The sequence below is a fragment of the Ursus arctos genome, unplaced genomic scaffold, assembly GCF_023065955.2.
Source record: "Ursus arctos isolate Adak ecotype North America unplaced genomic scaffold, UrsArc2.0 scaffold_26, whole genome shotgun sequence".
In the NCBI taxonomy this organism is placed as follows: domain Eukaryota; kingdom Metazoa; phylum Chordata; class Mammalia; order Carnivora; family Ursidae; genus Ursus; species Ursus arctos.
In genome coordinates, this window is record NW_026622941.1 from 12,069,018 (window position 1) to 12,096,643 (window position 27,626).

The 27,626-nt window shown below is 38.7% G+C and overlaps 1 protein-coding gene across 2 annotated transcripts in view; it reads left to right on the forward strand.

Annotated features, from left to right (window-relative positions):
• The window catches only part of BORCS5 (BLOC-1 related complex subunit 5), a 91,995-nt gene that overhangs the window by 48,991 nt on the left and 15,378 nt on the right, over nucleotides 1-27,626 (forward strand). For both annotated transcript variants that reach the window (XM_026502404.3, XM_026502403.2), the window contains exon 3: nucleotides 18,718-18,875. In XM_026502404.3, the coding sequence (XP_026358189.1) occupies nucleotides 18,718-18,875 (158 nt within the window). The remainder of the gene's footprint in view (nucleotides 1-18,717; nucleotides 18,876-27,626) is intronic.

The window sequence follows — 27,626 nt, forward strand, 5'->3', positions numbered from 1 at the left end:
GTGAAGGACAGGGAACAACTTGTGCACTGTGGTGGGAATACAAATTGGTACAGCCACTGTGGAAAACAGTATGGAGGATCTTCAAAAAACTAAGAATAGATATTGTTACCATATGATCTAGTAATTCAACCAGTGGGTATTTATCCAAAGAAAACAAAAACACTAATTTGAAAAGATATAGGCACCCCTATGTTTATTGCAGCATTATTTACAATAGCTCAGTATGGAAGTGTCGACTCATAGATGTCCATTCATAGATGAATAGACACACACACAGAGGAATATTAGTCATAAAAAATAATGAAAACTCACCATTTGCAACAACATGGATGGACCTTAGGGGCTATAATGCCAAGAGAAATAAAGACAAATAGCATATGATTTCACTCATATGGAATTTAAGGAATTTAAAGGAATTTAAGAAACAAAACAAAAATAGACAAAAAACAGACTCTTAAATACAGAGAACTGGTGGTTGCTAGAGGGGAGGTGAGTGGGGGGATGGGTGATAAAGGGGATTAAGAGAACACTTTTCTTGATGAGCGCTGAGAAATGTGTAGAATTTTTGAATTTACCTGAAACTAATGTAACACTGTATGTTAATTATACTTGAATAAAAAATAAAACTTACAAATCCTGATATTAAGTCTTCCAATTCATGAAACATGAGTTGTCTTTCCATTTATTTTTATCTTCCTCGGTTTCTTTCAGTAGTGTTTCAGAGTTTTCATTGTAACTGATTTTTGTGTGTTAACTTCTACTTTGCTGAATTCATTTATTAGTTCTAAAATTTTTTTGTGGAATCTTTAGGATTTTCTATGTATAAAATCGTATCGTCTGCAAATAGAGACAATTTTACTTCTTCCATTCCGATTTGGATGTTGTTTATTACTTTTTTCTGCCTAATGGCTCAGGCTAGAACTCGTAGTACTATGTTGACTAGAAATGGTGAAAGTGGGCATCCTTGCCTTGTTCCCGATCTTAGAGGAGAAGCTTTCAGTCTTTCAGCATTGAATATGGTTTGCTCTGGGTTTTTCATATATGGCTTTTATTAGTTTCCTTCTATTCCTAGTTTATTGGGTGTTTTTATCATGAATGGGTGTTGAATTTTGTCAAATACTTTTTCTGTTATCAATTGAGATTATCATTTAGCTTTTATCCTTTGTTCTGTTAATGCTGTGTGTTAATACCATTCAAGTTCCTATGTTGAACCATCTTTGCATTATGGGACTAAATCCCACTTGGTCATAATATATAATCCTTTTAATATGCTGTTGAATTCTGTTTGCTAGCATTTTCTGAAGGCTTTTTGCATCACTGTTCATAAGTGATAATGGTCAGAAGTTTTCTTGTAGTATGTTTGGCTTTGCTATTAGGATAATGATGGCCTTATAAAATGAGCTAGAGTCTTCCTTCCTCCTCAGTTTTTTGGGAAATTTTGAGGACTGGTGTTAGCTGTTCTGTAAGTATTTTGTAAAATTTGCCAGTGAAGCCATTAGGTCCAAGACTTTTTTTTGTTGTTGGGAGATTTTTTTTAAATTACTGATTCAGTTTCCTTGCTAATTAGAAGGTGTTCTGATTTTCTGTTCTTTATGATAGTCTTGGTAACTTTTGTATTTCCATGAATTTGTCCATTTCATCTAGGCTATCCAATTTGTTGCTGTGAAATTGCTCATACTACTCTCTTATAATCTTTGTTTCTGTAGATTCAGTAGTAATGTCCCCTTTTTTGTCTCTGATTTCAATAACTGAGTCTTCTCTCATTTTTTCTTAGTTTCATCTAGCTAAAGTGTTGTCACTTTGTTGCTCTTTTTAAAGAACCAATTTTGGGGGGCGCCTGGGTGGCTCAGTCGCTAAGCGTCTGCCTTTGGCTCAGGGCGTGATCCCAGCATTATGGGATCGAGCCCCACATCAGGCTCCTCTGCTGGAAGCCTGCTTCTTCCTCTCCCACTCCGCCTGCTTGTGTTCCCTCTCTCACTGGCTGTGTCTCTCTGTCACATAAATAAATTAAAAAATCTTTAAAAAAAAAAAAAAACCAATTTTGGTTTTATTTTCTCTATTTTTCTGTTCTCTGAGAGATTTCATGTGTCTTTTTTATAATTGTTACTGTTTCCTTCCTTCTGCTAGCTTTGGGATTGATTTGTTCTTTTTCTAGTTAGCTTGTTGATTTGAGAGCCTTGTTTTTTTTTTTTTTAATATGTTTAGAGTTATAAATTTTCCTCTTAGCACAGATTTGCGCCATCCTTTAAGTTTTGGTATATTGCATTTTAGGTTTCATTCATCTCTATTTTTAGATTTCCCCTGTGATTTTTTTTCTTTGATCAGTTGGTTGCTTAAGAGTGTGTTGTTTAATTTCCACACACTTCTGAATTTTTCAGTTTTTTCTGTTATTGATTTCTAACTTCATTCTTTTGTTGTTAGAGAAGATATTTTGTATGGTATTTATCGTTTAAAATGTATTGAGAATTTATGGCCTAACAAATGGTCTATCCTGGGAAGTGTCCCCTGTGCACTTGCAAGAATATATGTTCTATTGTTGTTGGGTAGAACGTTCTGTATATGTCTGTTAGATGTAGTTGGTTTACTGTGTTGTTTAAGTTCTCTGTTTCCTTGTTATCTTTTGTCTAGTTGTTCTGTATTGAGAATGGGGTGTTGAGGTCTCCAGCTAGTATTGTAGAACTACCTATTTCTCCAGTTCTGTCCATTTTACTTAATATATTTTGATGGTCTGTGATGAGGTGTGTAAATAAATGTCTTACAATTGTTATGCCTTCTTGCTGTATTGAACTTTTTATTAATAATGTCTTTCTTTGCCTCTTGTATGTAACCGTTTTTGATTTAAAGTTTATTTTTCTGAATTTGTATAACCATTCCTGCTCTCTTTTGGTTACTGTATACATGGAACCATCCTTTCAGTTTCAGCCTATTTGTGTCTTTGGATATAAAGTGAGTCTTTTGTAGATATCATATAGTTAGATCATACTTTTTACAAATTCATAGTGCCAATCCCTGTCTTTTGATAAAATAGTTTATTCCATTTACATTTAAAATAGTTACTAAGGAGGAGGGACTTCTGTGATTTTGCTCCTATTTCATTTATGCCTTATAGCCTTTTTTTTGCCTTTCATTTACTGCATTCTGTCTTTTTTTGGGTTGAATTTATTTTTTTGTAGTAAAATGTTTAAATTCCTTTCACATTTTCTTTTGTATATTCTATAACTATTTTATTTGAAATTACTGTGGGTATTATATTTAACACACTAAAGTTATAACACTCTAACTTGAATTCATGTCAGATTAACGTCAGTAACATAAAAAAACTCTGCTCCTTTACAGCTTCATGTTCACCCCTTTCAGATGTTGATATCACAGCGTTACATCTTTATACATTGTCCAAAATTATAAACTAATAATTTTTAAAAATGCGTCGATCTCTCAAACATGTAAAAAACAAAAAAAAAATGGAGTTACAATTGTTATAATAATGCTAGCCTTTATAATTGTCCATATTTACCTTTACTGAAATCTTTACTTATTCGTACAGCTCAAAGTTACTCTCAACTGTCCTTTCATTTCTACCTAGAGGACTGTCTTTAGCATTTCTTGAAGGACAGGTCTAGTGGTAATGAACTCCCTCAGCTTTTGCTTATCTGGGAATGTCTTAATTTCTTACACACTTTTGAAGGACGGTTTTGCCACATACAGGCATACCTCGGAGATACTGTGGATTCGGTTCCAGACCACTGCAGTAAACTGAATATTGCAGTAAAGTGAGTCAAGTGAAATTTTGATTTCTGAGGGCATATAAAAGTTATGTTTACACTGTGCTGTAGTTTATTAAGTGTCCAATAGCATTAAGTCTAAAAAAAAAAACAAAACCATGTACCTTAATTAAAAAATGCTTTTTTGCTAAGAAATGCTAACTATCTGAGCTTTCAGCAAATCATAATCTTTTTGCTGATGGAGGATCTTGCCTTGTTGTTAATTGCTGCTGACTGATTAGGGTAGTGGTTGCTGAAGATTGGGGTGGCTGTGGCCATTTCTCAAAATAAGAAAACAATATGGGGGTGCCTGGGTGACTAGGTTGAGCATCTGCCTTCAGCTCAGGTCATGGGATCGAGTCCTGTGTCCGGCTCTCTGCTCAGCTGGGAGTCTGCTTTTCCCTTTTACTCTCCCTCTGTGCTTTCCCTCTCTCACTCTCTTTCAAATAAATAAAATATTAAAAAAAAAAAAACAATATAGTTTGCTGCATTAACTTACTCTTCCTTTCACAAACAATTTCTCTATAGCATGCAAGCCTGTTTGATAGTGTTTTACTCACGGTAAAATTTCTTTCAGAATGGAAATCAGGCCTCTCAAACCCTGCCACTGCTTTATCAACTAAGTTGATGTAATATTCTAAGTCCTTTGTTGTCATTTCAACACTATTGTACATTCTCATCACCAGTGCACAGGAGTTCCAGTTTCTCCACATCCTCACCAATGCTTGTTATTTTCTGTTGTTTGGATAGTAGCTATCCTGATGGTTAAGTGGTATCTCATTGTGGTTCTGTTTTGCATTTCCCTAATGATGAATGATGTTGAGCATCTTTAATGTGCTAAGTGACATTTGTATATCTTCTTTGGAGAAATGTCTACTACACCGTCTGCCCATTTATGAATTGGGCTTTGGGACTTTTTCGTTCTTTTTAATAGCTTTTATTCACGTCTGCATTGTATTTAACTCCTGCTGCTTCTGGTAATCTGCTTGAGGAATAGGATGACTTCTTTATGATTTCCTACGGTGCTGGTATGTAGAAGGAGGTGCTAGCAAATACTTGTATTATGGTGGAGTTGGCCAGTCATCCAGGCAGATTTTGCAGCCTGCTTATTTGCCTATGGCAGTAGCTGGTAGTTGGAGACTTGGGGACAGTGAAGAAATTAACATGAATTGAGTTCCTTTTCTGTGCCAGATACTATGTGATGCATAACTTCATAGAATTCTCATAGTACTACTTTAACTAGATAGTATTAAATTTATAGATAAAACTGAGTTCAAGGAAGTTAAATTCCTATTCTTACATCACATAGGTAGTAAATGGCTGTCTCTGGATTCAAATTCCCAGGTCTACCTGACTCCAGAGCTTATACTTTTTTTCATTATATCTTGCTGCCTCCCTTCCCTGGCCTAAATTTAACCAGAGAGCAAGCCTTTGAACCTGGATATTGTTGAAGGACAATGATGAGTTGAACATTTTACCTCATTCTTTGGGAGGAGAAAGTGGAGAAGATTGTGAAAAGCTAAGTTCATAACAGTGGACAGGATTGCTTGAAGACATGGAGGTGTTTCATCTGTAGGTACTGATCACCTTTGGAAAGGTTATATCTACTTTGGTTATGACATCCTCTAGTTTTGTATCTTTGGTACTATAAATCAAAGTCATTAGTCATAGACAAATGGGTGCCTGGGCCTAAATGGATAAACTGCTTTCTATAACCTACCACAAATTCCCTTGACGCCTGAGGGCCCCTCTACTTCTCTGAGTCTTACGAAAGGCAAGAGTAAAGGGAACAAATATTTTTATCAAGATCCTACTGTATGGTGGGCAAACTAAAAAGGAGGTGATTATTATTCCATCTTTACATATGAGGAAACTAAGGCTCACAGATCTAAAGTAAACCATCCAGATCACACAGCCAGTAATAATAGGGCTGAATTTGGCTTTTTTCAGGGACTAAGTTCCCTGTCTTAGAAATCCAGGGTCAAGATGCTGGGAGATTCAGTGTCTGGTGAGGGCCTACTTCCTTGTTCATAGATGGCCACCTTTTTGTTGTGTCCTCACATAGTAGAAAGGGTAAGTGAGCCCTTTGGGGTCTCTTGTAAGGGCACTAATCCCATTCATGAGGGCTCCATCCTCTTGACCTAATCACCTCCTAAAGGGCCTGCCTCCTCATACTATCACATTAGGGAGTAAGTCTCAACATATGAATTTGGAGGGATACAACATTCAGTCTAGAGCACTCAATGAGAAGGTTCTTTATTGGCCCTTTGGTAGTTATTGGAAACTGTTAGGAGGTTGCATCTCTTCACACCAAACACTGTGGTGAGTTGACATATTATTGTGGGCTGGTCTGCACTTGTGGTCTCTTATGCCTCATAGTTTAAGCAAAACCATGATGATAGCCTATCTGGATAGCTTCTTCTCCTCGGTGAGATTGGTGCTCCTCTGAGGTGACTGAATGGAGATAAAATTTCCTAAGGGAACCAGTCATGGAGGGTACTCTTTTTCTAAATACCCCAAAGGAATTGATCACCAGTATATATCATAAGACCCTGTCCAAGTTGGGCTGAAAATTTTCAGACTTTTCCTTCCTTTAAAAGAAGAGAACTTTTGAGAACTGGAGTTTGTTTATTTTTTTAAAGATTTTATTTGTTCATTTGACAGCACGAGAGAGCACAAGCAGGGGGAAGGGCAGAGGGAGAGGGAGAAGCAGGCTACACACTGAGCAGGAAGCCTGACATGGGGCTCAATCCCAGGACCCTGGGATCACGACCTGAGCCGAAGGCAGATGTTTAACTGACTGAGCCACCCAGGCGCCCCGAGAACTGGAGTTTATATTAAAGAATACACATGGCTTATGTGCTTCTGTCTTTGAAATAGACCATGACCAATAGAATAAAAAACCTTATTGGGGGCACCTGGGTGGTTCAGTCCGTTAAGCATTTGCCTTCAGCTCGGGTCATGATCCCCGTGATCCTGGGATCGAGTCCCGCGTTGGGCTCCCTGCTCAGCAGGGAGTCTGCTTCTCCCTGTACCCCTCCACCCTGCTCGTGATATCTCTCCCTTTCTCTCTCTCTCTCTCAGATAAATAAATAAAATCTTAAAAAAAAAAAAACAAAAACCTTATTGGTTTGGGGGAGAATTTCTTTTTTTGTAATCTATTGCTTAATTATACCTTCACAGTAACATTAGTCAAACTTACATAGATTTCAGGATTCTGTAGCAGGAAACGGAGCTTATTATACTGTTTCTCAAATAGGGGCCTCACTACTCATAATACTCATTTTTAGTCTTGGAAGCGGCTAAGCCTTTAAAAGTTAAGGAATTCAGTTTGGTAATAGCCTAGATTAATACCCATATGGTTCTGCTATATACTTTAGAAAAATGTTTTTTTTCCTACCTGATATTTCAGAAAGAAAAAGATTGCTCAGCAAAATATTTCCCAAATTTTTAACCTTGATGATTTTTCCACTCAGCACTTTACACAAAGAGGTAGGTACAGATGGCAGCTTGCTGGATCTGTGTAATAATCAGTCTTGGTCCTCGCTCATTCCCCGGAGCCCACTCTCCATTCCTGTGTAAACAAAGTAGTTTCAACCAGGGTCTGATAGGGTCTTAAGAAATGCCTCAAGTAGTTACCGCTGGTAAATATGGAATCTATTAGATCAGGTTTTTAACTCAGTAAGTACTCCGTGTGTGTCACTGTTTTAAAGCTAAAGAAGAATTAGGAAACTGAGGGTAACGAGCCTGTTGTCTTACACAGTAAGGAAGACATAATTTAGAAATTTTAACATGAAAAGCTAATCATAAAGATGTGGAAGAATAGAGGATTAGGACTGAAGTGTCATGATAGCTATAATTTTTTAATGGCTCAGGAAAAGAAAAAATAGAAAAGGGTGAAGTAGAATAAAATGTTAGTTGTTGAATCTAGATGGTGAAAATTTGGGAAGATGTATATATATGTGTGTGTGTGTGTATTTCTTTTTGTATGTTTGAAAATTTATATAATAAGTAGAAAAATATCTTAACTGTAAAGAACATTTATAAAACTAAACAAAAATAACTTCAAGATGATTTATGGTTCATTCTCTATTACCCAAAGGCTTGGGTTCTCTTTAGAGTTGGTAAGTAAAAATTAAAACAGAGGTGTAACCCTAGCGGCTCTCAGAGGCCAGGCAGCTAATGTGCTGGGGGCAGCGGGCTGGCCATAAGGCAGTAAGAGGTTGGGGGGGGTTAGAGAGCAGGAGAGTCTGCACCTCACCGAAAACATCCACAGTCTTTAAAAAACAGTAATGTGCATTCAGAATAAAAACAGTTCGAAGGGCTGGCAGTTTGTGGTCTCCTACAAATGATAACATTTACCATCTCTAAATTTACCCAGCTTTCTGTTCTCCCTCCTCCTTCTATCAAAAGATAGTAGGAGTGGTTCAGTCATCAAAATGAGGGAAATGGGTTCCTTTTTTAAAGAGGAAGAGTAAAGGTTTGGTTTTGTGAGCCACAGTTGAGTTGTGGCTCCTCTGCTTTAGCCTTTCAACCCTCTGGAAGCTTGGGGTGGCTCTCACTTTACCCTGTCCTTTAATACAAGCTCCCAGTGGTCTCCTCAAGCACTGGGAGCACTCATTCACTTTAGAAGAGCAGATTCAGACTGTGACCAGGTCTCATTCTTACATACATGTGGAGAACACAGAGTAGTACCTACCTCTAGAAAGCTTTTTCTCCCTAAGTCTTCCTCAGCTTACTCTTTGCTTGGAATTTCAACAGTAGAATGCATCCTCACCTGTGGGATACACTCCAAGAGAACCTTTTAGGTACCAAGTGCTGTATGATAGACGTAAGAGGTAAATAGGTAAGTAAAATAGGGTCTCCATCTTCTACCAGTTTACAGTTTGTTGCGAGGCTTTTAATTGCCTTGGAGAAGTTACTGCTTTAAGGTATATTCAGCCATATAAACCTTGGTGAGAATGAAAGATAAGGAACTGGTTTTGGCTTACGTAGTTGGGGATACTTGAGGCAAGGAAAGAGGGGAGAACTGCCCAAGACGATGTTACAGATGAGAAAGACCTTGGTTACTTTTTTGTTAAAATGAATTAATTTGCTTAAAAGTTTTGGAAGGAAAATACGGTCATATGGTTTTAAAAAATGTTAAAATTATGCCCCTTACCCTGGCTCTCTATCTTTCTAACTCTTGTCATTCCAGAATCTTTATGCAAATATAAGCATATACGAATATGTATTTTTATTTACTTGTATATCCCCCATTTTTTACACAACGGTAGCTTACTCAATACACTATCCTTTATACCTTCTTTCATTACTTGATATCTTTCCTTTTTTTTTTTTTTTTTTAAAGCACTTGTTAGCATTTACTGAACCTCCCTCCCTGTGGCTTTAAGCTACCAGGACACAGCACTTCCCCCCCCCCCCCCCCCGCCCACCTCCCGCCCCACCATCTTCTCAGCTCTTGTGCTGAAGACTTTGACCTTCACAGTGACAGGCTGCTTTGAGACCTTCCCCTTCCCCAGAACTTTGTAGCAGCCTGATCGCACCACATCAGTGATAGCAGCAGCTTTAGGCTTGTTTCTGACAGCATTTGCCCGTGTCTGCTCACTGACCAAGGTCCACGGTTTATCAAGGTTGACAGTTGGGCAGAAGCTCTTGTTCCTAAGTGGTAATACCTCATACCAACTTTCCCCGAGTAGCCTGAGTGATGTCTGTTTACCCCAGCCTCCTGGGTGCTTCTGCGGCTTGCCCATGTGGCCATGGCCATGGATCACATGATTCCCTACTTTCTGGGTCTTCCTCAGTCTGGATGGCATGTTGGCAGCCTAGGCAGAAGAGTTATTACCTAATATCTTATGGAGACTTTTCTGTGTGAATACATACAGAGCTCCTTTGTTGTTTCCTGTGGTCATGTATTTATGGATGTACTTTGATTTAATTAACAAGCTCCCGACTGATGGACACTGAGTGTTTGCTCATCTTTTACTGTGACAGTCACCATTGTAACAAATAATCTTATATATATATCTTATACAAATTTAGCATGTGTGCTAATTTGTATGTAAATTCCTAGTAGTGAAACAGCTGCATCAAGGGCTTTACGGATTTGTAATTTTGATATCCATGTCAAATTGCCCTCTCTGGGGGTGTTCATGACTTACACACCAATCAGCAATGCCTGTCATAGTTCTGTCTACAGAGTTTTTATCATGCTTTTGGTTTTTACCAGTGTGAAAGTGAAGAATGGCCTTGCAGTGAAGTTTCGATTTCTCTTTTTCTTAGGATGAATAAGGTTGTACATCTTTTCTTATAGCTGAGGCATTGATACTTCCTCTTCTGTGAAATGCCTATTCATATCCTTTGCCCATCTTTCTTTTGCTGATTTATTACTTGCCAATTTCTAGGAGCTCTTTGTGATATGAGTTGCAGACATTTTTCCCAGGGCTGTTGTGTTTTTTGTTTTTTTTTTTAACTTATGGTGGGTTTTTTTTTGCCATGAGGATTCTTGATTTTTATACTGTTGAATTTATCAGAGTTTCCATATGGCCTTTGCATTATCCTGGCCCAATACTGATAGCACAAAATCATTCGTTTTTCTTTTCATGGTGCCTCCTCACTCTGTTCCTTCTTCTTGGATTGACAGCAAAAAGCTTTGGGTACCTTCCTCCTCAAGTCTGTTCCTGGGACTGTATCTTTGTCAGTTTTAGTCCTTGGTAATTAGTCCTTGATAATTTTGTTTGGAGATTTTAGTGGTCTGAAAAATCCCCCATTTTCTTGATTTCAGGCACTCCAGAAAAGTGTTTGGCATTTTCTTATAAAACTAAACATCTGATTACCATGCAACCCAGCAATTGTAGTCTTGGGCATTTATCCCAGAGAAATGGAAATTTGGTTGTACGAGACCCTGTGCACCACTATTCATAGAAGCTCTGTTTTTAATAGCCCCCAAACTGGAAACTACCCACATGTCCTTCAATAGATGGATGGTTAAACAAACTGGTACATACATACTGTGGAATACTGCTCAGAAATGAGAAGGAACAAACTACTGAAACATGCAACAGCTTCGATGAATTTCTAATGTAATATGTTGGGTGGAAAAAGTCAATCCTCAAAGCTTACATATTATATTATCCCATTTATTAAACATTTTTGAAATGACAAAATTTTAAAAATGGTGAACAGATTAGTGGTTGCCAGGGGTTAAGGATCGGGAGAGGAATGACAGAGAGGTGGCTGTGGTTCTAAAAAGCAACACAAATCTTTGTGGTGATGGAACAGCTCAGGATCCGACTGCGGTGGCGGATACATGAACATACACATGTGAAAAAATTGTATAGAATTAAATCTAGTAGACATCCTCATCTGTGGGATACACTCCAAGACTACCAGTAGACACCTGAAACTGTATACTACCGAACCTTGTATACTAGGTTTTTTTCCTATATGTACATATCTGTGATAATGTTTAACCTAGAAATTAGGCACAGTAAGATTAATAATAAAATAGAGCAATTTTAACCCTATACAGTAATAAAAGTTACGTGAATGTGTGCTCTCTCTGTCTCAAAATGCCTTACTATACTGTACTCACCCTTCTTGTGATGACATGAGATGACAAAATGCCTACGTGATGGGATGAAGTGAGGCGAATGACGTAGGCATTGTCATATACTGTTAGGCTACTATCGACCTTTTGGCAATATGTCAGGAGTATCATCTGCTTCTGGACTGCAGTTGACCACTACTGTACGCAGGCGTGCATGCTCGTGAATGCTCACGCACGCACACACACACGAGTGCAAGTAAAATGAGGACATCTGATAAGATCAGTGGATCGTGTCACTGTCAGTATCCTGGCTGTGATAGTGTATTGTAGGTTTGCAAGATGTTACCTTTGGGGGAACTTGAGTAAAAGGATACACAAGATCCTATATGCAGGATCTCAATAAAAGTTTCAATTAAAAAAATAAATCCCCATTTCTGCAAACAGCAGCTTCATCAAAAGCTACTGTGTGGAGGCAGGTTCAGCTGGAGGAACTGGTGCTCTGCTGTGCCAGGATCAGCAGTGGGATGTGGGGGAACAGAGCAGTGCCTCAAGTTCAACCCCGCACCGTCAGGCGAGATGAAGATCTGAGAACACAGACTGGCGTTTCCAAAGATTCTCTGGGATAGCCCAACTGGGTAGCGCATTGTACGGCCTGTTGAAGTGGGGGTTGGGGGGCAGGGAGAAGGCTGGTTTTAGTTCTAGTACCTCAGAAATCAGTGAAGGTTTGGCATCGGTGATTAAGGGCAGGAATAAGGAGCGAAGACGAGCTTTGATGTGGGTGGGTTTATCCTGATCATGCCCAGCATGTGCCCCATGGCCATATTTATTTTGGTGTACCTCATGCTATATAATTGGTCTGGTATGAAACAGAGTGTGGCCTAGCATAGTGGTTCTCAAAGTGTGGTAGGGTGATCCCTGAGATCCCCAGGACCGCTAGGGATTCTCTGAAGACAAAACTATTTTCACAATAATGCATAGACATTTGCTAATTACTCTTACTCTCTTAGAAATGTACGATGGAGTTTTCCAGAAGCTACGTGTTGTAAAAGCAACATATTAAATGCAGAAGCAGATATGAGAATCCGCTTTCTGTTAAGCCAGACATTGAAAAAAAAACTTATAAATTTAAACCAGTGCCACTCTTCTTTTTTGTTTTGGAAACTGTAGTTATTTCTTTTAAAATATGTTATTTATGTTAACATGTAATGAGATTGTTATTTTAAAATAATTGAATATTCAAGAATTTTCTCAGTTTTAATTTTTAATAGGTGAATATATTATAAACCACATAAACAAAAACTTTTTGGGGTCCTCAATAATTTTTGAAAAGGTAAAGGAGTCCTAAAGTTTGTGAACCTTTGGCTTGGCAGAAAGTATTTGACCAAAAGTTGTTATGCTTGAGTTCTAGTTAAGACTTTGATGTGTGACTATGGACAAGTCATTTAGCCTCTTTAATTGATCTTTCCTTACATAAATGCTAATAATTATCCTGATCTACTTACCACACCTTAAAGAAAAATAAGTTTATATGAAAGGCTTTGAAAATATAATGTCCTATAAAATGTAAGGAATTTAATAGTTATGCAACAAAACTGATATTGGAAGAATACATAAAGAATAGGAGTTTCTGGTGTGTTCGCTGACATTCTATTCACATTTTAATTTTTTTCATTTATGCATCTCCTCCTAACAGGGTCCTTTACATTTTATTTCTGTTTCTCAGTTTTTCAAACAACCATTTTAAAAAATCATTACTGAAGTATAGCTGACATACAGTGTATTAATTTCAGTTGTACAACATGGTGATTCCACAACTTTGTACATTACTCAAAGCTCACCACAAGAAGTGTCATCACCATCTGTCACCATACAACATTATTACAACATTATTGACTGTATTCCCTACTCCCTACTTTTGATCTCCATGACTTACTTACTTTATCACTGGAAATGTGTACTTCTCAATCCTCTTCACCTATTTCACCCATCCCCCCACCCATGTCCCCTCTGGCAACCACCAGTTCTCTGTATTTAAGAGTATGTTTTGGGGCTCCTGGGTGGCGCAGTCGTTAAGCGTCTGCCTTCAGCTCAGGGCGTGATCCCGGCGTTCTGGGATCGAGCCCTGCGTCCGGCTCCTCTGCTATGAGCCTGCTTCTTCCTCTCCCACCCCTCCTGCTTGTGTTCCCTCTCTCACTGGCTGTCTCTCTCTCTGTCAAATAAATAAATAAAATCTTAAAAAAAAAAAAAAGTATGTTTTGTTTTTTAGATTCTACAAGTAAGTGAAATCATATGTTATTTGTCTTCCTCTGTTTGAATTACTTCACTTAACATTATACCCTATAGGTCCATCCCTGTTGTCACAAATGGAAAGATTTCATTCTTTTTTTTTTTTTTACGACTAATATTCCTGTGTGTGTATGTGTCTGTCTGTCTTTGTGTCTTCTAGATCTGCGTATCTTCTTTATCCATTCATGTATTGATGGACATTTGGGCTGCTTCCATAATTTAGCTACTGTGAATGTTGTTGCAATAAACATAGGGGTACATATATCTTTTCAAATTAGTGTTTTCATTTCTTTGGATAAATTTTCAGTAGTGGAATTACTGGATCATATGGTATTTCTATTTTTAATTTTTTGAGGAACCTCCAAACTGTTTTACACAATGGTTGCACCTATTTACATTCCTACCACGACACTGAGAGTTCCCTTTTTTCCACATCCTTGCCAACACTTGATGTTTCTTGTCTTTTTAATGCTAGTCATTCTGACTGGTGCGAGGTGGTTATCTCATTGTGGTTTTGATTTGTATTTCTCTGATGATTAATGCTGTTGAACATCTTTTCCATGTGTCCATGAGCCATCTCTGTGTCTTTGGAAAAATGTCTGTTCAGGTCCTCTGCCCATTTTTAAATGAGATTGATTAGTTTTGTTTTTTGGTTTTTGTGGGTTTTTTTTTTTTTTTGGTGTTGTCTAAATTCTTTATGTATTTTGGATATTAGCCCCTTCTCAGATATATCATTGGTAAATATCTTCTCCCATTCACTCGGTTGCCTTTTTGTTTTGTTGATGGTTTTTGTTTTTTGTTATACAAAAGCTTTTTATTTTCATAGAGTCTCAGTAGTTTATTTTTGCTTTTGTTTCCCTTGCCCAAGGAGAAATATCCATAAATATGTTGTAAGGCTGAAGTCCAAGAGATAACTATGTTTTCTTTTATGGTTTCAGGTTGCACATTTAGGTCTTTAATTCATTTTGAGTTTACTCTTATGTATGGGATTAAGACAGCGGTCCAGCTTCATTTTTTCGCATGTAGCTGCCCAGTTTTCCCAGCACCATTTATTGAAAAGACTGTCTTTTCCCCATTGTATATTCTTGGCTCCTTTGTTGTAGATTAATCGACCATATAGGTGTGGGTTTATTTCTGGGCTCTCTGTCCTGTTCCATTGGTCTGTTTTTGTGCCATTACCATACCATTCTGATTACTATAGCTTTGAAGTAGATCTTGAAGTGTGGGGTTATGATTTGTTCTTCTTTTTCAAAATTGCTTTGGCTATTCCATGTCTTTTGTGGTTCCTGTATAATTTTAGGATTATTTGTTCTTGTTCCATGAAAAATGCTGTTGGTATTTTGATAGGGATTGCACTGAATCTGTGGATTGCTTTGGGAAGTATGGACATTTTAACAGTACTAATTTTTCCAATCCAGGCAGGTGGTAGATCTTTCCGTTAGTGTCATCTTCAGTTTATTTCATCAGTAATGTCTTACAGTTTTCAGAGTTTAGGTCTTTCACCTCCTCAAGTTTATTCCTAGGTATTTTATTCTTTTGGGTGCAATTTTATTTTTTTAAAAGATTTTACTTATTTGAGAGAGAAACCACAAGCAGGGGGAGGGGCAGAGAGAAAGGGAGAAGCATACTCCTCTGCTGAGCCTGGAGCCTGATGTGGGGCCCAATCCCAGGACCCTGGGGATCATGACCTGAGCTGAAGGCAGACGCTTAAGTGACTGAACCACCCAGGTGCCCCTTGGGTGCAATTTTAAATGGGATTTTAAAAATTTCTTTTCCTGCTACTTCATTTTTAGAGTATAGAAGTATAATAGGTTTCACTGTATTAATTTTTGTATCCTGCAGCTATATTGGATTCATTTTTTTTTTTAAGATTTTATTTATTTGAGAGAGGGAAAGCACGAGCAGGGAGAAGGGGGCAAAGGGAGAGGGAGAAGCAGGCTCCCCGCTGAGCAGGGAAGCCTGATGTGGGCTCAATCCTAGAACCCCGGAATCATGACCTGAACCAAAGGCAGATGCTTAACTGAACCACCCAGGCCCTCCTCGTTTATTAGTTCTAAGAGCTTTTGTTTTTTGTTTTTTTGTTTTGTTTTTTAAAGATTGTATTTATTTATTTGAAAGAGACAGCCAGCGAGAGAAGGAACACAAGCAGGGGAGTGGAAGAGGAAGAAGCAGGCTCCTAGTGGAGGAGCCTGATGTGGGGCTCGATCCAAGAACGCTGGGATCACGCCCTGAGCCGAAGGCAGACGCTTAACGACTGCACCACCCAGGTGCCCCATTCTAAGAGCTTTTGGATGGAGTATTTAGGGTTTTCTATATCATATATAGCATGTGTTCTGCAAATAAAGACAGTTTTACTTCTTTCTTACCAATTTAAATGCTTTTATTTCCTTTCCTTGTCTGATTGCTGAAGCTAGGACTTCTAGTACTATGTTGAATAAAAGTGGTGAGAGTGGACATTCTTGTCTTGTTTCTGATCTTAGAGGAAGAGCTTTCAATTTTTCACCTTTGAGTGTGATGTTAGCTGTGTTTCATACTTTATTATATGGAGGTATGTTCCCTATAAACCCACTTTGTTGAGAGTTTTTATCATGAACAGATGTCGTATTTGTCAATTGCTGTTTCTGACTCTACTGAGATGATCATATGGTTTCTATCTTTTCTTTTGTTAGTATGATGTATCACATTTGCTGATTTGTGAATATTGAACCACCCTTGCATCTGTGGAATAAATCTCACTTGATTGTGGTGAATGATCTTCTAACGTATTGTTGAATTCGGTTTGCTCATATTTTGTCGAGGATTTTTGCATCTGTGTTCATCAAGTATGTTGGCCTGTGTTTTTCTTTTTTTATAGTGTCTTTGGTTTTGGTAATGGTGAAGCTGGCCTTGAAGAATGAATTTAGAAGTTTTCCTTCCTCTTCTGTTTTTTGAAATAGTTTGAGAAGACTAGGCTTTCACTCTTTTTAAAATGTTTGGTACATATAAAAAAATAATAAAGTATCTTTGGAGAAGTGAAAAAAAATAAAATGGTACAATTCATCTGTAGCCATCTGCTCCTGGACTTTGGTTTGAAAGGAGTTTGTTGTTGTTGTGTTGTTGTTGTTGTTGTTGTTTTTACTACTGATTCAGTTTTATAACTAGTAATTGGTTTGATCAAGTTTTCTATTCTTCCTTACTCGGTTTTGGAATATTGTATGTTTCTATGTATGATTGGATGATAAATTCATCCATTTCTTCTAGGTTGTCCAATTTGTTGGCATATAAGTTTTAATTGTAGTCTCTTATAATTCTTTGTATTCTATGATGTCAGTTATTATTTCTTCTCCTCCATTTCTGATTTTGAGTCTTCTCTCTTTTTTTCTTGATGAGTCTGACCAGAGGTTTATCAATTTTGTTTCTCTTTTCAAAAAACCAGCTCTTGATTTCATTGATCTTTTCTCTTGTTTTTTAGTCTCTATTTCATTTATTTCTGCTCTCATCTTTATTATTCGCTTCCTTTTACTAACTTTGGGCTTTGTCATTCTTCTTTTTCTAGTTCTTTAGGTGTCAGGTTAGATTGTTTATTTGAGATTTTTCTTGTTTTTTTAAAGTAGGCCTATATCGCTATAAACTTCCCTCTTAGAACAGCTTTCGCTGTGCCCCAAAGATTTTGGACCATTTCATTTCATTTGTTTCCATATATTTTTTAATTTCCTCTTTGATTTATTTATTGACTCATTGGTTGTTTAGTGGCATGTTGTTTAGCCTCCATGTGTTTGTGTTTTTTTCCAGTTCTTTTTTTTTTTTTAAGATTTTTTTTTATTTGTCAGACACAGTGCGCAAGCAAGGGGAGCAGCAGGCAGAGGGAGAAGCAGGCTCCCTGCTGAGCAAGGAGCCTGATGCGGGACTTGATCCCAGGATGCTGGGATCATGATCTGAGCTGAAGGCAGACGCTTAACAGACTAAGCCACCCAGGTGTCCCTCCAGCTCTTTTCATGTAATTGATTTCTAGTTTCATACCATTGTGGTTGGAAAAGATGCTTGATATGATTTCAGTCTTCTTAGATTTATTAAGACTTGTTTTGCAGCCTAATGTATGATCTGTCCTGGAGAATGTTTCATATACACTTAAAAAGAATGTGTATTCTGGGGTGGCTGGGTGGCTCAATCTGTTAAGTGTCTGCCTATGTCTCAGGTCATGAGCCCAGTGTCCTGGGATAGAGCCCTGTGTCAGGCTTCCTGCTCAGCAGGGAGTCTCCTTGTCCATCTCCCTCTTCCTCTCCCTCCTGCTTGTGCTCTCTTGCTCACACGTGCGCACTCTCTCTCTCAAATAAATAAATAAATCTTTGAAGGATAAAAAAAGAAGGCATATTCAGCCATCTTTGGATGGAATGTTCTATGTGTATCTGTTAGGTTCATCTGATGTAATGTGTTGTTCAAAGCCATTGTTTCCTTACTGATTTTCCATCTGAATGATTTATCTATTGATGTAAGTGTGATGTTAAAGTCCCCTACTCTTCACCTCCTTCCTTTATGTCTGTTAGCATTTGCTTCATGTGTTAGGTGCTCCAGTGTTGGGAGCATCAATATTTATAATTGTTTTTTACTCTTATTGGATTGATCCCTTTATCATTATGTAATGGCCTTCTTTGTCTCTGGCTGCAGCCTTTGTTTCAAAGTCAGACAGTCATTGTAATTATTAAAAGAAATTAAATAAATATATCTTCCAAAGTTTTCATTCAAGAAGGGATTTATATTACTAATGCCTTGAAATGGTGTCTTATGGTCAGGAGCTGTATTCTGGAGAAACCACTTACTAGTCACTGTGTGACTTTAGGAAAGTGACTTAATCTCTCTGTGTGTTGAGTTTCTTATCTATGAAATGGGACTAACAATACCTTACTTTCTAGGGCAATCATGAGTATGAAAATAATGCATATGAAACACTTTGCTGAGTGCTTGGTATATAATAGATGCTCCATAAATGATGGTTGCTGCGATTGTCATTAGCATATAACAAAAGAAGCAAGATTAAATTTTAGTCTCCTACCCCTTCTTCAGTGAACTTATTAAGTTACTTATAAAACAAGTTTGTTAATAGTAACTTCCATTTCATTTAATTTTTTCTGTTTCTGTTTGAAGGGCTATTGAGTGGCCAGACTTCCCCAACAAATACCAAATTGGAGAAACTGGATTCCCAGCAGGTGTTACAGCTCTGCCTCCGATATCAGGACCATCTTCATCAGTGTGCGGAGGCCGTTGCCTTCGATCAGAATGCTTTGGTTAAACGAATCAAAGAGGTAAGGTACTGTGGGAAAATAACGTCACTGGCTCATTATTGTGATTTCCTCTGACTCCGAAGTCCTTTTCTACTGGGCAGTAGAGCCAGTGATCCAGGCTTTATGGGAAATAGTCATTTTCTGATTTAGTCTTGACATTTGTCCCCAGTGCTTTAGATAGATTGTCTTTCCTAGCAGTAAAATGTAATGATGAAAAGGAGCAGTCCATGGAGCTGGACGAATCTGGACTTTGAATCCTGGTTCACCACTTATTTGGGGGATGAGTTACTTCACTTCTCCTGGTCTCAGTTTTCTCATCTGAAAAAGAGTAGTAACCTATCCCAAGGGCTGAATGAAGATGAAATGGCTCAGTAAGTGTTAGCTACTATTAGTGTGTAAAGTCCTGCCATACCTAATGTGCTCTAGCTAACATGATATCTTTGAGTTGACTTGAGCTGTCTCCTATATGTAATTTATATTTTGTTTTCCAGTAGGGTATCAGTTGTTTGAGAGCGGGAGCCTTGATACCTCTTTCAATTATTTTTTCACAGTATGAACGCATGAAAAGCTCAGCGATTTTTATTGGTTGAATGGAAACAGTTACACCTGTTCAACCCATAAGGCTTTTGTGAGGGAAGGAGCAAGATAATTCCTGTGAAAGTACTTAGAAAACTAAAGTGCATGGTACAGATGGTTAGTAATTATTAAGAATAATAAGGTCCTTCTGTTAAACCCTGAACAATATCGTTGACGGGGCTGCTGCATATCGATACGCAGCTCTGTGAGCACTAAGGTGTAGTACATACATCTTCCAAAGTTTTCAAGAAGGAAGGGATTGAGATCCCTGATACCTTGAAATAGTATCATATAAAGAAAAGGTCAGGGGCTCTGTCTTGGAGAAACCACTCATGTTAATGGCAGCTCCTGGAGTTCTTTAACAAAATAGTCTTGGTCGGTGACTCAGGCGTGAGAAGAAGATAGGTATGAGGAAGCACACAAGTAAAGGGTTGAGAATCACTACAAATTCATTAACAATTAGTAGTAGATACAGTAAATCCTTGAGATTACAAAGTTGTCGCCAGGTATATGGATAGATTTAAATTTGCTAACACCTCCAATATTTTACTGCTTACCTTTCATAAAATGTATACATATATGCTTCTTTCATGGCTTAAATACTTTTATTTGGAAGAGCATTCCAAATTGTCATTTCATATTTTCGTATTGGTTGGCATTGTTGTGGCCTTTAAAATATTATAAACTTATTTTACTATATTATGATCTACAGAGATTTAAATCCCAAACGTGACTATGTATCGGAATCTCTTGAGTTTTTTTACTTGTTTGTTTTAATACTGAGTTTTCGTTTCCTGCCAGTAGGTCTAGGATGTGGTCTGTGAATCATTATTTTAATAAGCTTATCAATGATACTGAATCCATTCTCCATTACCTGAGATTTGGGAACCACTGGTCTAAAGCAGTTTCCCAAAATAAATTCTGCAAAACTAGTCCCATGTGAAGAAGGCCAAACTTTGTGCACATTCCATCACCACACTTGGAAAGTCATGATGCATATTATCTTATTAAAAGTTCTTAGGAATCTTACAGGCAATAAAACTGGTGTTTTTCAAACTTATTTGATCCCAGAACCCTTATCTTAGGTAATATCTTATAGAAGTAGTGTTTTTTGGAACATTCTTTGGGAATTGCTTTTGCAGACACAAGACCTTACCATTTTTGATTATTGTGCTAGAATTTAACTATGATAACTCTTAGAAGATTTTAGAACAGTAAATCTATTTCATGATGCTTCTTGTCTTCTTTTTGAAAGGTCCTTTAGTCCATTTCTGGTGTTTCGTAGTTTAGGAAAGTGTAATACAGAAAGATTAAATGACTAGCTCAATGTCAAAGAGCCGGGTATTTTGTAGCTTGTCGTACTGGATAGAGCTCCTCATTATACCTCGTTTCCAAGACTCTCGAGCAGTATTTCTTGGCCCTGAATGTGTGTTAAATCATCTGGGGATTTCTGCCTCCAATATTTAGGTTGGAAGATTTTACGCGCACACACACACTGAAGTAAACAAATATTGTGAACCCTCATGTACTCATTGCCCAGCTACTCACTACAGGCATCAATTTGTGTAAGGTCCTGTTTCATTTATACCCCCACTCACTCCCTGACACCTCTCCAACTGATCTATTTTGCAGTGAATCTCAGGCATATAATTTCATTCATAAATATTTAAGTATGTATCTTTTTTTAAGAGAGAGAGAGCACAAGCAGCATGTGGTTGCAGAAGGATAGGGAGAGAGAGAATCTTAAGCAGGCTCCATGCGGGGCTCAATCTCATGACCCTGAGATCATGACCTAAGCCAAAATCAAGAGTCAGACGCTTAAGCTTAACTGACTGAGCCACCCAGACGCCACTAAGTATGTATCTTTAAAGGTAAAGGACTCTTTTAAATAACTTTTTAAAATTTGAATTAGTTTTAGACTTAGAGAAAAGTCACAAAAGAATTGAGTATTCCTCTGTACCCTTCACACAGCTTCCTCTAAAGTGAGCATTTTGCAGAACCTTAGTCAATGATCAAAATTAGGAAATTAACGTCAGTGCCACACTATTAACTAAGCGGAGATCTTACTTGAATTTCACCGGTGTTTCCACTAAATAGTAATACCTTAATTTATCAGTATAGCTGAAGTGCTTTTAAGAAGTAACTGATGTATAGATCTCACTCTAAACCAGTTAGATCCAAATCTTTGGAGGGTGGTGAGTGGGGAAGGGAGGCAGGTAGGCGTTGGTATTTATGGAAGTGCTCTAGATGGTTCTAACATGTAACCAGGGTTGAGAACCAGTGTTTCAGAGCATTCATTTAAAACAAACTGAGTTTAAAATTGTTTGAGGAACTTTGGAATTCACTTTGAGTGGTCAGTAGTTAACCCGGGATTGGTACAGAACAGAGAACAGTACTCACAGTATGTGGTACCTCGGTAGTTCTCTGCAGGTGAAGGAGGTGAGCACTGTTTTAGGGTTTTCATTAGTGACTTGGCATCTCTGTTGGTAAGTGCTAGCAAACTCCTAAAACATACACATCCATCTGTGCTCACTTCTAACCTCAGGGTTGAAATTAGTCACTTCCAAATGAATAAAGCAGAGGATGTAGTTTTGATATAACACCAGCTCTCTAATATTATTCCAGATGTTTCCTGGAAATTTGGTTGCAAGTGTGAGGAAGTAACATAATGCTGTATGTGTTGAAAAGTAAGGAACTTAATAACCTTGGAGAATATGTATTAGTGGAAGTGTAGAACCTGGATCAACCAGAGACTCATAAAGTTACAGGCCTGCAGTCACTTTAACTTTGGATCAGAGGAAAACATGGCTATAACTGTTCTGATTCAGATAAAAGAAAATCAGGGAGTTAGCTAAGCTTTCCTGTGCCTAAATTTGGATGATGCTCTTGAATGAAAAGTCTGCGTTGTACAGATTAGTGTGTCTGAGAGAGGAGTAGGAGATCGAGGTAGCCTTCCTTCCCAGAGAGCCTTGTAATCAATGCACACTGACCACCAGTTTCCTTGGTGGCTCCTGGGGGACCCTTCAGTTAGCCGACCAGCCTCGCTGAGCAACTGTTGCAGACCTACTCAGTGTGAGGGTTTTGGGGGGTTACAGAGAAATGTGACAAAGTGCCTGCTTGCTGAGAGCTTAGTCTAAGTGAGGGAACAAAGATACACAGGACAGTAATGTGAAAGATAAGGCACTGTTGATAGGAAGTGCTCCATTGTGGTCCCTAACTGAGGTGCTGTAAGAGTTAAAGATCAGGATATCCTGGAGCCGTTGAGGTTGAAGCTAGCTCTTAAAGGGAAATCAAAGTTTGGGAAATGAATGGAAAGAAGGAGGGGGAGCATTGCTGGCTACAGGAACAGCTTGGCAGTCTTAGAAGAAAATTAACTTTGAGGCTTCAGGGGACAGTGAACAAACTCAACTTGTTCAAAAAACTCCACTCTGCATTAAGAACCATAGAACAGTGCAGTTCAGAGGACATTAGAAATCTGGTCCAGCGCCCTCATTATTTAGATGCAGAAATTGAAGGCTAGTAGAGAGGGTAAGCAAGTTATCCAGGGTCACAGGGTGAGGTAGTGGCCAAAATTACGGAATTACAAGTGGATGAAGATCAAAGGAGGGTTTGGTGTTTTGTTTTGCAGGTGGTTTACTCAAACATGTTCACAGGTTGACAGGGAAAATACAGAAGAGACTGAAGATGAAGGATAGAAAGAGTCTTAGAGCAGGGTCCCTGAGACGGCAAGAGAGGGTGGGATTTAGAGCCCGAGGGCATTTGTTTTGAGAGAACAGGGAGAATTTGGAGAAGTTTATAGAGGGGAACTGGCCTAGATCAGTCAGGCAAGGAACGTGCGTATTCTCTCTGAAGAAGAGAGGCGGTCATTCATTGAGAGTGACCACTGGGCAGGAGTACGGTTGTGAGCAGTGAGTCATGGAGGGCTCAGCCAAGGGGGGATAACATGTACCTCATATTTGTGGGTGCTTCTGCGTAGCAGTTCTGCATACCAACTCCAGAGCCTCGATGCCGGGGTTCAAATCCTGGCACTGCCTCTAACTTGCTGTGTGACCTTGAACAAGTAACTCAGTTTTTCTGAGCCTCTCTTTCTTCTTCTGTTAAAATAGAGTAAGAATAGTATCCACCTCAGAGAGGTTTTGGTGCGGGTTGTATGAGTTACTCTCCGGGAAGTACTTAGCACTTTGTCTGCCATATGGTAAACACTATAATGTTGGCTCTTGTCGGCTGTTTTTAATATAAATAATGACTGAAGAGAAAAGCCTAACCCTAATGCCATGAATTGGCCTATATGTAGTTTCTTGATACCAGTAGCAGCCTGAATGTTGGTTTGTTTTAAGCTGTACTCTCAACAACCCAAGTGTGATAAAGCACTAAGTAGAGGCAAGACACAATTTTTAGCCCACTCTGGTTTCTCTCAAGCCCTGCATGATTTCTTTCATGCCGTGGGTATGTGAGTGTGTAAGCTTTTGTAGTTAATTGTTTCTTCTGCTTTGTGAGTAACAAACCAGTGCCTGGGAACATGGATCATGAGAAATGTGAAACTGGATGGCAGCAAATGATTAGTCCTTGGCTTCTAGGCTATGGACACATCACTCTTGTCATTTCAGTGCTTTTTCTGTGATATCATTATTTCTAGTGAAGGTTCACATTCGCAGGCACACACGTTCAGTTTTAGGTCACATCAGCCACTGAAATTTGGGTTAACTGAAAAGTGTGAAAGAAACATACATCTTCCTAGTGAGGTTGCCTTCCCAGGGGCAGGGGATTTGGGAGAGGAGGGCAGGTGGCGAACACACAGTCCCAGGAAGACATAGTTGAGACATTTGGAGCAGCTCTTGTCAGTGACCTGGATCATGTTTCTGTCTCACTGTAGTTGCTGTCAATGGGTGAGTGTGTTCCTAGATTGGAATACTTTGAGAACTAAGATAAAACCATGAGGCTTATTTTGTTACAGTTATTATGTGCTGGCTCAAAGGCCTTGAGACTAATTCATGGTATGACTCTGGTAGTCTGTGTTTTTCATTCTTAGATGTGTTGATAAGCATGCTATTCCAGCATAAACCAATATAAAGCATTGAATGGAGGTTCAGATGACCAGGTGTAAGAAAGAGTTTTAGTTCTGAGAAATCCCACGTGATTACATGGGATTACAAAGAGACCCTAAAGTTTTTCTGATTCAGCCCTTTCATTGCACAAATAAAGAAAAGAAGGTCCTTGAGTTTCTTTGGGATTTGCCCAAGATTTTTATTCTAGTTAAAATGATAAGATATGGTAGAAGACCGCCAGCCCCCTTTTCCGACATTACCATACTACTTATGTTCTACTTCTTTGGAATCTCATTTTTATTTTAGTTATTCCTTTTTCATGCAGTAGATACTCAGCTGGTCTTTGAAGGAGTGAGCTACCAGGCAGGGGCCAGCACACACAGCTGGGCAGGGATTTCTTTCTGTTGACAGTACTGTAATGTGTAAGACCTAGCTGGAGCCATTTTCCAAGTATTTGACCTGACTTCCTGTACCATGCTTCCTCCCATGGGGCTGGGGAAGAGATTGGTCAAGGTTAAATGAATCGCTTACAGTGTTGCACAGAGAATCAGTGTCTGAGGCGGCCATTTGCATTCATTGTGAGCTCCTGCAATTAAAAGCCTGGTTCATGTGGATCACTGGCCAGGTGAGGCTGTTATTCTTTACCACCTTGAACTGAATCTCCTTTAAAGTTCAGCCTTGTTAGATTCCTGTTGCTGCTTTTAAACATACCTTCACCCTGTTGTCTGTTTGCTGGACTTCAAATTATAAAATGGGTTGGGAGTGTTTACTTAAAACTACAAATTTTGACAAGATCATTGAGATGTTGGGCTTCTTTTTGCTAATGTACCGAGGGCATTTGAAAGAAAGTTTTGTGTTCCCTATTTTACAAGTTACTCTGTTGTAAATTTCGGGTTGAGACCTTACAATATAATTATAGTTCTCCCCCATTCTTGTCCTTTGGGCAGCCTTTCTTTTTGGTAAGAAAATCAGCTGGTCCCTTGGGTGGCAGGAAATGCAGATGGGGGACTGGGCTTATTCTGGTTTGTCTGGCTGTAAGGTATACAGTACTTCCTTGGGTCTGGCCCCACACTTCCTTTACACCAGCACTGTCCTGCCAAAAGGCTGAAATCCTGGACGAGGGCCCAATCTAGTTTATTACTTGCCTTTGGAAGTGTAGGCTTGTATTTTTTGGCGAGGCAGGAGCAAAACCCAGTTATTTGACTGCTCCAAGATTTAACTCCATTCTAATTCTGGATACTGACATATGAGCATGTGTGAACAGCAGCCCTATTTCCCCCCTAGTTTGCTTGCCCTAGACATGCCCCTAGACAGCTGGAGCTGCCAGCTTTTCTAGTACTCACCGCATGAGCCAGCTACTAGAGCCCCTGTCCCTCTCCCTCTTGTAGGTCATTTCCAGTCTGCCAGAGTGGGCAAAGGTAGAGGCCCCTTTAGCTGCCTCTGGAATCCAAGAGTAATTACAGTCTGTAAGCTAGAGGGTAAGCTTAAGGGCACATGGGTTATAGAACTGGAAGTGGGGCTGGGAAAGGCTATTGCCTGTCCTGTATCTCTTTCAGTGAAGAAAGACAAGGAATTTTAGCAAATTTGAATGTTGCTGCAGTGTTTGGAACAATGCCTGGCACATAGTAGACATTTAATAAATGTTTGTTAAGTGAAGAACTCAATATATTCTTCAATTATTTCACTGTCTTTATCGTAGTGCCTGAGAAGCCTCTTTATTCTATTAGGGAAAATAAAGGTTTGAGAGTTGTATTAGGTAGGATAGGCTAGACTGCAGCTATAAGTAGATAAAGAAATGTGTAATGGTTCAAATGCAACAGAAGTTTCGTTCTTGCTCATGTTCAGGGTAGATGTTTCTGGATGTTAGCAGGTGACTCTCCTCCCTTGAGTTCAGGGATTTAGGCTCCTCCCATCTTGGGGCTCTGCCATCCCCAACCAAAGACCACGTCCTGATAGCACCCCAGTTGGCAGAAGAGGAAAGAGAATGGAATAGCACAGATGGGAGAGTCTGTGGACCAAACCTGTCACACATCACTGTGGCTGGAATGCAATCACGTGGCTGCAGCTTACTCCAGAGGAGGCTGGGAAATGTAGTCCATATGCGTGCCCAGGGCTGTATTACATTTTGAGCTGTACTTTGAACATCTGTGTCATCTTTCAGCTTATATTCCTAAAATGCATCTGTCGCCCAACTTTGAGATTCAGAAGGGCAAATTTTTATGATAAATTTCACTTGATCTAAGTCCTGTCAATGAAAACCAGGTGATACTATGAAACCACTTAAGCTTTTCACATTAAGTGAAAAATCAGAACACAGTATTATACAAGCTATATGATTTCAACTATGTTAAATATCTTTTTAAAAAAAGATTCAAAGGAAACATGCCAGTTAGCTGTGGTTTCCCGTTAATGATGAGATGATTGGTGGTATTTGTTTTTAGCCTGCTTCGTTCTATTTTCTGTATTTTACATATGTCTATCTTGAATATATATATTTTTTCCCAACTTGGAATACTTCTATTCTTTTTTCTCCTCATAATATGTCTTATCAGGGTTCTGTCTCCCGGGGTGCAGAATTTTGACTCACTGAGATAAGAACGTGCCTTTCAGAATTTCGCATGCATGTGCCTTTACATGCCTGCTTCACTTATGAACTCATTCAGCTCTGTGCCAGGCTCTGTTTTAGCTGTTGAGGCTATATCACTGAACAAAATAGAATTCTTTCCATAGAACCTGATGTGTCTGGGGAAACAGACAGTAAAGGTAAAAAAGTAAAATATATAGCGTGTAAGGGAAGTGCTAAGAATGAAAATATAAGGCAAGAAAAAGGATTGGAAATGTCAGTGGGATGGAAATTATAGGGAGGGTGGGCCAGGAAGACCTTTCTAGAAAGGCACTTGTAAGATTAAGATCTCCTGACTAGTATAGAGTGAGCCCGGAGACTATTCCTCAAAATTCTCTCTATACCTAAAATTTATCAAATTTTTTGACCAGTGACAATTACAGTACCCAGAATTCTTGTCCTTATTAACAGTCTGCTCATTGTCATACTTATCTGGATGTTCTGAACTGGAGACTTATTTGCTGTCTCTGTTGTTAGTAGGGAGGACAACTTGCAGATCCATATTTTAAAAATATCGCTAATTCTTTC